The following is a 10851-nucleotide window of genomic DNA, read 5'->3' on the forward strand; positions in this document are numbered from 1 at the left end:
TTTGGGCTTTCCAAAATTCCACCTTGATTGTGGACGGATCTGTTCATTTACTTTCTCAACAACAGTCAACACTGCTGCATAGTGGAGATGCTTTTAACATTGCTTGCAACAAAATGTTACATGCAACTAACCTTCTTAAGAATCTTAACATGCCACTTTCGCCAATTAAGAAAGTCATTAGAAAAGGTATTGAATGAACTAATCTAAAAAACTTAACACTTTATTCTAATCGGTGGTAAAATTATATTAAAGAATTCATTTGTTTACTTACTCAAACTTATTATGTATCTTTCTTGAACTGATTAATAGTTTGTAGTTATTTTGTTATATGAACATGTGAAATGATAAATGAGTATTCATAGTAGAATTAGGTGACGAATTGGGTTTGTACAGTTGTAAGTTTTAGTAACTTTAGAACAAATTACCACTTGTTTAAATTTCACCACCAACTCTTTAGTGAAACTCTATTTTCTCACTTTATTAAAACTATAAGGGTTGAGCAATGGGCATGATCCTTCAATTGACAATCCAACTTATTTTTATTCAAAATTCTTTTTAACAAAATCTATCAATGACACGTGTGTTATTCTTAATGAGAAGAGTATAAATTAATGAATGAAGTACATTGTTATTTTACAATGCATACTTAACCAATATCTAGACTTACCATAATAGTTATGATAGAAAAACATACTTTGTATGTTAAATACAAGTAGTATTATGTACGGAGTATACGGTTAACAATATATGATAAATTATGGGTTAGTCGGTGTTAATGTGTTATTAATCCTCAATACAAGTTTATCAATTTTTCATGTAAGAAAGTTGAATTTATCATTTTTTTTTCCTATATTATTAATATATATGTATATATTTTATTTTTTTTCATGTAAGAAAGTTTCCAAAATAGGGACAGATTATGAGTAGTAGCTTGTTGAAATAGGTTGTCTCTTATGGCCAACAAAGAGACAAAAAGCTCAGTACCATCAATTGTTTTCATGAGTTGTTTTTATAATTAAGGTGGAAATGTGGGATAGTTGGTGCAAATAGTTTCTTACAAATATAATTTTATTGCCCGACATTTTTGCTAAGACTCGAGGTGCAGTGGACTATCTAACCATCTAAGTGACAACTACCAGTCACTATCACAATTCACACTCCGTCTAAATTCAACAGTTTCCATTGATATTATTAGCAATCATTTTCAATTTATCATCATTCATCACTTCATCACTAGACTTCTAGATATAATAATTACTCGTATTATATTTATAATAAAATATTATAATAATGAGCTCTTTACTATTTTTAATTAGCTTCACTAAAAATCATACGGACTAACAAATTATTATTATTATTATTATTTTTAAAAACAAACTGGGACGAAACATTTTATTAAGTCAAAAATTCAAATCACACAAGGTCGGGTTTTGTCAAGGCCAACACTCCTAACAAAGTAACTTGCATGAATCAACAAAAATTTGATCCACCCCCATTGAAAGGCTCCAATCTAGCAGCAACATCCCCATTCTTCTAATATGATTATACAGTACAATTTCATGGATCAAGTCATGTGTGTAATTTTTATATAACAGTACCTAATTGTTAATTCTAGACAGACAAACAATGTTTTTTTTTTTTTTTTTTTTTTTTTTTTTTTTTTTTTTTTTTTTGTGACGGGGATAAACAATGATCTTGAGTTCTTCACAAGATGTCATAATAGTTCCATCTATTTTACTATTGCAAGTTCCTTTCAATTCCTCCTCCCCCAACTTGAAAAAAAATACCTATCAAAACCCTAAAAAAAAAAAGTTCCTTTCAAATAAATTAATTAATTAAAAGATTAAAACATTTACGAGTAGCACTAAAACAATAAAATAATTCATCAATACTCCGTGTAAAATTTGTTTTGATCTTCAACTTTGCCCTTATCCAGACTAGCTATTTGTCTATTTATTTACTCGTATTTTTTATACTTGTATTTGTGATGCTAGTACAATCACTGCCTTGTTGTTTGTGTCAATTACTAGAATAATATTGTCCTCTAGATCCAAACATACGTACGAAGTATAACATACCCATCACACCCCTGGGCCTTGGCTAGTATCAGAAGATTACTTGAATATATCTCATGTCATTTCATTTAATTTAATCAACCTTATGACAAGCTAACAAACATTAATTTTCAAAAATACAATCTTTAGTTGAGTTAAGTATGAGGGTAAAATATGAGGTTTTAGGGTTTGTTCTGATTAACAGATCTGAGTTGAACCGAACTGAATTGAACTGAAATGATTGGAGTTGAGTTGAACTGAACGGAAGTGGAATGAATTGTTTATGAGAGAAGAAAATTAAGAGCTGAACTGAATTGAAGTGAAATTAAGCTGAAGAGAACAGACCCTGAACCAAATTCCAGCCACATCATCGCTTCATATTTCTTAAATTCTCAATACACCAAAACCATTGTGGAACAATCCCTGATAACACTCATTTAAAATCGTAGCTAAAACAAAATTTTCCACGTTAAAATTGCTAATAATAATAGAGTACTCCGTATTATAAGATTAATTGACTTTGCAATGCGACAATACATAGAGACGATTTAATACACAGCAACACAAGTAAGTACCCTTGACACAGAATACTACTCGACTACTCGTATTAAAAGTTGCTCTTAGGGCCCGTTCTCTCCAAGTTAATTTGAGTTCAATTCAGTTCTTAATTTCCTTTACTCATAAACAATTAAGTTCAGTTCAGTAAATGAGAACAAATCCTTACACGGTTACTCTACTCACCATATAACAATCATTCATTTGGCACTTTGCCTTGCTCAAAATATTTCATGCCCACTTAACTCTAACATGTAGCCATATTAGCAGAATAAAAATGTCTTAATCCACTAATTATAGCAAGATAATAAATACATTCATATGTGTTGTCATAGCATAATTGAATTGTTTAACCATGGTTAAACATTACTAGTTATGTGCAGGGGAGAGGGAAACTGTCCTAACTCCATACTTATTTTTTACCCTTAAGAGAGAGAAAGAAAAACAAAGAATCAAATCCCATTTTTTGAAAGAAAGAGGGAATCTCGATGATTTTCTGTCCTTAAATCTGAATTCATTAAACAGTCTTTAAATTTAATTGATTATAAACCCCATTTTACAGATTATAAAGTTGAAGGAATCTCAAGATTAATTAATAATCTCAGGTTAATAATACAGTTTTTCTTTTTTTATTTTATTTTATTTTTTCTGCAAATTGTTATGATGAAGCTTTAAATAAATGTGTTATTTAGTGTTTATGTTGTTACATTTGTTGCCTTTTTTATGTCACACTTCTTGGTTGCTATTTTTGCTGCACCCACTACTATCACCACTTGTCTTCATTTATCTGTATATGTGCTCACATTTTCTGTACTGGTTCATTTTTTATTTACCAGTTTTTCTGGGAAATAAAGTGAAATCTACCTTCATATAGAATTTGATTGCTTCATTTGTTGAAGAAAAGGTGGTTTTTTGCATTGCTTTTTGCTGGGAATCTTAAAGGGTTTGTGACTGGTGAGTTTTTTTTTTTTTTTTTTTTTCTAAACTCTCTTGTTCTTATTTTTTGATTTGATTTGGTTTCTGGGTGATCTTCAATTGGAATAGTGACATGATTTTTCATGTCTTGAGTTTGTATAACAATCCCTTTTTTATTTATACTGCTGCCCGTTGGCCGGATTTAGTTAGCGTATTACTAGTTCAAAGTACATTATCAACGAGACAGTCAATCTCGAAGTGAGGGAGTATATTGTTTAATTTTTTTTTTTTTTTTTTTTTTTTTGTTTATTTTTTGTTTTTGTTTTTGGTGTGATTCCTTCTTTTTATGGTTTTATGTTTGATGCATTTTTTAAAAAAACTTTTAAGATTTTTTTTTTCTATGTTTGCATGATTGGGTTAATGAGTGAAGTTGGGGAGAAAGCTGAAATGGGAAACATATAGCAGAAACAAGGGTTAGAAACATGAGTATTATCTGGACTGTGTTCTAAGAATCATTTTTTTTTTGAAGATGTTAGGGTTGTTGTTTATCATCTGGCTTTTTATGTTTGATGATGGGATCTGCAACAAATTTGGTTTCCATTTTTACTGTGGTAGAATAATTAAGCATCATTATTCTGAAGAATTTGTTGCAAAAATTTTAAAGTATATTTTTATTTAGGCTGAAATGCTGTGGCATCATGATTAATTGGCTTTTTGTATTTTCATGAAAATTATAGGATAAAATCAGTGTCAGGAAGAAGGAAACATACTTCATTTGCTGCACATACTTCAGGGAATAGTTGTACATCATGGTATCACGGTCTTATTCGAACTTACTGGATCTGGCTTCTGGCCAGTTCCCGAGTTTATGCCGGGGCGATAAGAGGTTCCCTAGGGTAAAGACTGTTGCTGGAGTATTGTCTGAGTTAGATGATGAAGCTAGCAATAGTGTAAGCTCTGATGCTCCTTCTTCTGTCAACCAAGAGCGTGTAATTATAGTGGGAAACCAGCTTCCTCTTCGGGTACACTATAAATCTGAGAGTGAAAATGGAGGGCGGTACTTCAGTTGGGATCAGGATTCACTTCTTTTGCAGCTTAAGGATGGTCTTGCTGAGGATGTTGAAATTGTTTATGTTGGGTGCCTCAGAGAACAAATTGACCCAAGTGAACAGGACAGTGTAGCACATACTTTGTTTGAGAACTTCAAATGTGTCCCGACCTTTCTTCCTCCTGAACTCTTCACCAAATTCTATCATGGCTTCTGCAAGCAGCATTTGTGGCCTTTGTTTCATTATATGCTTCCTCTGTCACCTGATCTTGGTGGTCGTTTTGACCGTTCCCTTTGGCAAGCGTATGTGTCAGTAAACAAGATTTTTGCTGATAAAGTTATGGAAGTGATCAGCCCTGATGATGATTACGTTTGGGTCCATGACTATCATTTGATGGTACTTCCAACATTTTTGAGGAAGCGTTGTAATAGGGTGAAACTTGGGTTTTTCCTCCATAGTCCGTTCCCTTCTTCTGAGATTTACAGGACTCTTCCTGTAAGAGATGAAATTCTGAGAGCACTTCTGAATTCTGACCTCATTGGTTTCCATACTTTTGATTATGCTAGACATTTCCTCTCATGTTGCAGTAGAATGCTAGGTCTTTCTTACCAATCCAAGCGAGGTTACATCGGTTTGGAATATTATGGTCGCACTGTTAGCATTAAAATTCTTCCTGTTGGAATTCACATGGGCCAGCTTAAATCTGTGATGAATCTTCCTGAGACAGAATTCAGAGTTGCTGAATTGAGAGAACAGTTTAAGGGTCAGACTGTCATGCTTGGGGTTGATGACATGGACATCTTTAAAGGCATCAGCTTGAAACTTTTGGCTATGGAGCAATTGCTTCTTCAACAACCTGATAAGAGAGGCAAGGTTGTTTTGGTTCAAATTGCTAATCCAGCGAGAGGACGTGGTAAAGATGTGCAGGAAGTTCAATCTGAAACCAGTGCCACTGTTAAGAGAATTAATGCAACGTTTGGTAAAGCAGGATACAGACCTGTAATACTGATTGATACTCCACTTCAATTCTATGAGCGGATTGCTTATTATGTGATTGCTGAATGTTGCCTAGTCACAGCAGTCAGGGATGGGATGAACCTAATACCTTATGAGTATGTAATAAGCCGGCAAGGTAATGCAAATCTAGACCGGGCATTGGGACTAGGACCCACAGTACCAAAGAAAAGCATGCTGGTTGTTTCTGAATTTATTGGCTGCTCTCCTTCACTCAGTGGGGCTGTTAGGGTCAACCCTTGGAACATTGATTCTGTAGCTGAAGCAATGGAGTCTGGCCTAACTATTCCAGACTCTGAGAAACAGCTGCGCCATGAGAAACACCATAGATTTGTGAGCACACACGATGTTGCATTTTGGGCTCGTAGCTTTTTGCAGGATCTTGAAAGAGCATGCAGGGAACATGTTAAAAGAAGGTGCTGGGGTATTGGCTTTGGACTAGGATTTCGAGTCATTGCTTTGGATCCTAGTTTTAGGAAGCTTTCTCTCGAGCATATTGTTTCAGCTTATAAGAGGACAAAGAACCGTGCTATTCTTTTAGATTGTGATGGTACCATGATGATGCAGAGTTCAGTGAGCACAAATCCTAACGTGGAGGCTGTTAAAGTCTTGAACAGCCTGTGTAAGGATTCAAAAAATGTTGTCTTCCTAGTTAGTGGAAAGGACAAAAGAAAGCTATCTGAGTGGTTTTCTTCTTGTGAAAACCTTGGCATTGCAGCAGAGCATGGATACTTTGTCAGGTAGATGTCCCATTTTTGCCTTTTGTTCTTTAGATTATTTGATTTTTAAATACCATCACCATTATCTAATGCCGCCTAAGGAATAATACTCCCAACATTTCCCCAATATCTGTTCTGTAGTTTTTGGTCTATAGATAAAATGGAAATGCTCTGGTTGTAAGATCAATATAAGTCGGGATCATGACAACCTTACCTTTAGGATCTAAGTAGACAAAAGCATTACGATAAGCTGTCTGTTAAAGACGGTTGTAGATAAAAGAATGAGAGAGGTGTAGAAGGGTGGAGCACTACTTTCAAGCCAGTGGCCCAATAGACTGCAGGGAAATAGGGAACGGCTGGAGGTCATGGCCCATGGCCGTGGGTAATGAACTAATGATAAGCCTTTCTTTTATAAAAGAAAAATATTCATTACATTAATGTTTGTCTATATCTTCAATTTTGAGTGTTTCAGTTAAGCCCTTTTGTGTCATAACTTATAAGTATAATCAATTAAGACTAGTAGAGACTTTTTCTAAGACCGTTTAGATACAGAGACTTGAAAATAAGTTAGGAAGTTGTATAGTAAAGGTGTCAGCCAATGTAATCAACATACAAACTGACAGTAAATGTAATATTAAGAAAAAAGGGAACATATATACTGTGAAAATGATTCTGTGGAGGTAAACTCTAGTTTACTTATATATTTTTTTTTTTCTGACCCAGGTATGATAATGACGCTGATTGGGAGATTTGTAAACCTATTTCGAATTTTGACTGGAAACATGTGGCTGAGCCAGTGATGCAGCTATATGCTGAGACAACTGATGGCTCTTTCATAGAGACAAAAGAAAGTGCATTAGTATGGAACTACCGATACGCAGATCGAGATTTTGGGTCATGCCAGGCGAAGGAGCTGCTAGATCATCTCGAAAGTGTCCTTGCCAACGAGCCTGTTTCTGTCAAGAGTGGTCAGTACATTGTTGAAGTTAAACCGCAGGTGTGTCATCCTCTGTTGTCTTACTAATATCCACATATGGACCTTATGGAGTGATTACTTGCAAATTCTGTGCTATATACAAAGTACATACAAGTAGTTAATGGAAATTGGTAGCTGTTCCTGTATGAGTCTTGCATCAAAAAAAGAAAAAATAAATAAATAAAAAGGGGGCAGGTAAGGCGCCTAGGCTTGACAAAAAACAAAGAAACTCTTAGAAGAAACAACTCGTGGCAAGGCCACACCTATGGACCTACCACATTGTCTTCTAAAATTCTACTCAACACTAAAGGCTTTACTTGATATATATTAGCTTACTAGGTTGTTTAACACCCTAAGTAATAACTGTTGCTTTCACTTTTCTCTCATGTTATAGCTGATAAATATCTCAAACATTGACTTCTATATTTTAAGATAAAATAAATTGTCTGACAAATAAGACCTTCACAGGCAAACGTGGCTCTTACGAGGAGTAATTTTATATTGAAAGTAATTAGATTTGATATGCTGTTTTCGGAGTTGTGAGTTTGTGACCCTGTCTGATGTCATGATAACTCTTAATGAGCTCTGTTCCATACATGTTTCCCCGCCCCATGTAAAAATGCTCTGCTTTCCTTTTTATTTAGATCAAATACAATGGTGAAATTGCTGTTAATGTGTCTGAAAAGAATTGTCTTACAAGTGAAGTCTAGATGTAGCTCAAGTGAGAGAGATTCAAGTGTAATTAATGGATCATCAGGGTATAAAACACATATTTTGGTGTGCTACTAGATGTATATTTCCAAGAGATTGGGTAACTAAGTTAGGCTTTCACCTTGAATTTTATTTCTTGTCAGAGTAGTATGAAAGTAGCCCAATTTTACTCAATCACGTGACTCGAGTGCCATTGACTAAGAAATGTTGGAAAAATGGCTGTACCAACTACCAGACAAATATTGGAGAGCGCGGGAGAATGGAAATTAAGTTACTATCTCCGGCCGCAGAGTTTATATCGGTAGTTGGACAGCGCTGCTAGTTACAAGAATTTTTGTAGGTTTTGTTGATACTTTGAACTTTAAATCTTCCGTGTCTAGTTACAATTTTACACATCCACTGATCCGCACCATATGCCCCAGCAGCTCAGCACCCTATATTTTGTTCTTCTGTGTTAAAAAAATCTTCTCATACAAGTTGATTCTGCTTTGATCTTTTGACATACAAGGACTAATTAAGATGTATATGTTGGACATTCACGATAAGAAAATCATCTGCTCCCAGGTCTGATGCCTTTTCTTTTCACAGGGAATTAATAAGGGTCTAGTAGCAGAACGTCTCTTTGCAACAATGCAGCAGAAGGGGATGCTCCCTGATTTTGTTCTTTGCATCGGTGATGATAGGTCAGATGAAGACATGTTCGAGGTTATATCAAGTGCAAGAACAACTTCCTCGCTCTCACCTGTTGCAGAAGTATTTGCCTGTACTGTTGGCCAGAAACCCAGCAAAGCTAAGTACTATGTCGAAGATACCAGCGAGATTTTAAGGATGTTGGAGGGGCTTGCTTCTGCCTCAGAGCAGGCAACTACGAATGGTCTACTGCCCTCTAAACAAGGCATCTTTGATAAGTAAGGGATTACTCACTTTTCTTCTGTTCCACCATGTACAGTGTTAGGTTCTGATTTGTAAACCAAATCTACATCATTTCCTTAGGTATTTAGGTCTCGTTATTAAGTCATATTAGTGATAAAGCTTTAAAGGAATTCTCTTTCGTGTTATAGATTGGAAGGGTGATCGAGATTACCTGATATTTAGAATGAGTGTACGGTGATTTTACTAGTAGATTGATTTTTCAATGGGATATTTAGATCTTATCGCCTCATATTTGTGAGAATTTAATTTCCTTAAAAGAAGTTTAGCGCGAGCTCTTTAGTATTTATAAAATTTGCTTAGTAGTTGAATTTGTGCCTAGAGTATGGCACGGTCGTGGTATAAGTCGAAGTCACGAGACAATGTCATCTACTAGAAGGATGCTTGTAAACGTTTGAGACAGCTCATGGATAATATTGATCCTAACTTAAGCTCTTTTATCATTCACTTAATGCTCAATATCTCTATTATCGGATTATATTCTACTGTGTAGATAGAGTCATAAAGGACAATATTCTATACTCCGCACTTTTGAAATATGTAATTAAAAATATAATAAAATTTATTGACATCAGCAAGGGATGGGCGTGGCCAATCATCCTGCATCCAAGTTCCAAACTTCCAATCTTCTATACGAATAAACAGTAATAAGTTGGGCCTACCTAAGATAGAACTCTCTAAATTTAATTTGCGAATTATTCTTCCCCTAATTAATGTTAAGGCCCAACTATTTATTGCAAGGCCCTCTCGTGTGAATAATGTTATTTGCATAATTGCATGTAACAACTAACAAGTCCAAACAAGTAACAAGACTAACAGCTACGGCTTAACAACTAACAAGCTAAGCAACAACTTCACAACATACACAACCAAAGTAACAAAGGTTTACAAGAATATCATCAGATTCGGGAGTAACTGTTGATGAATCTACATGACTTTTTTTTCTCAACAACGTGTATGGTATTTCAAGGGTTGTGAGATGGTAACAATATAGCACAACGCTGTATAATAAATTTTTCCGAATAAGTTCCATGTAATACCTGTCTTTTCTTTTCCTTGTATACTAAGGTACGTGTTGCGATTGACAGATGGTAACAGTATAGCACAACGCTGTATAATAAGTTCCATGTAATACCTGTCTCTTCTTTTCCTTGTATACTAAGGTACATGTTGCGATTGACCTTGCCTAAAGGCTAAGAGTATGGAAAGTATGTCATTACTAATTAATCGCTAAATTTCCAAAATCTCCAACATAATGACTTAATAAATATATGATGAAAAAAAAAAAACCACACAGCGTGGTTTGATGTGATTCGAGGGTTCAAGGTTGTTGTCGATAATTATGATTGAAGTAGACAATTGATTTGAAGATTAGAGAAAATATGTCCAAAATAAAGTGACGTTAGGTTTGGCCCCGGCCCGAAAGTGGAGTGACATTCCGCAGTAACTTGACCCAAAAAGAAGGGGAGGAAAAAATTGTGGAGAGAAAACAAAATGGATAGTTTGTGAACTTATGCAAGATTGCAAGTCTATAATAAACCATACATTAACATTTAACACATACATTGTTCACATCACGCATTGAACATGAAAATGACTTGGTGATGACCATAACAAGATGCCATTGTTTTCTAAAGACTAGTCCATGCTAACTTGGACCCGCCTATGATTTTATTATCACCTTCGATCGACTAACAATACAACTATCTCATCGCCTTGTAAGAAAATTGTACGTGTTAGATTACTGTATATAAATGCTAATTAGCTTTAGTTGGTAGAGTAGATACATGATAATAGTACATACGTACCATAGATCTTGCCATTAATCAAATCCGATCTACAATAATATTTTTGCATCATGTATAACGACACTATCCCATGAGATCATTTATAGAAATTACGTACTCATATGAAATTAATAGCTAGCT

General features: G+C 34.8%; 1 protein-coding gene across 2 annotated transcripts; it reads left to right on the plus strand.

The window, feature by feature from the left end:
• Positions 1-3005: 3005 nt before the first annotated feature.
• On the plus strand, positions 3006-9083 carry LOC145596654 (alpha,alpha-trehalose-phosphate synthase [UDP-forming] 5-like). 2 transcript variants are annotated; one of them, XM_081652872.1, is made up of 4 exons: positions 3006-3214; positions 4262-6327; positions 7030-7303; positions 8582-9083. In XM_081652872.1, exons 2-4 carry the CDS (start codon positions 4334-4336, stop codon positions 8903-8905), a joined length of 2592 nt encoding a protein of 863 aa, XP_081508998.1. In that variant the 5' UTR covers positions 3006-3214; positions 4262-4333; the 3' UTR covers positions 8906-9083. The 2 variants fall into 2 exon arrangements, with proteins under 2 accessions (XP_081508998.1, XP_081508997.1); XM_081652871.1 differs by lacking the exon at positions 3006-3214 and adding an exon at positions 3224-3563.
• Positions 9084-10851: the final 1768 nt, after the last annotated feature.

Source organism: Chenopodium album, chromosome 20, assembly GCF_948465745.1.
Source record: "Chenopodium album chromosome 20, dcCheAlbu1.1, whole genome shotgun sequence".
In the NCBI taxonomy this organism is placed as follows: domain Eukaryota; kingdom Viridiplantae; phylum Streptophyta; class Magnoliopsida; order Caryophyllales; family Amaranthaceae; genus Chenopodium; species Chenopodium album.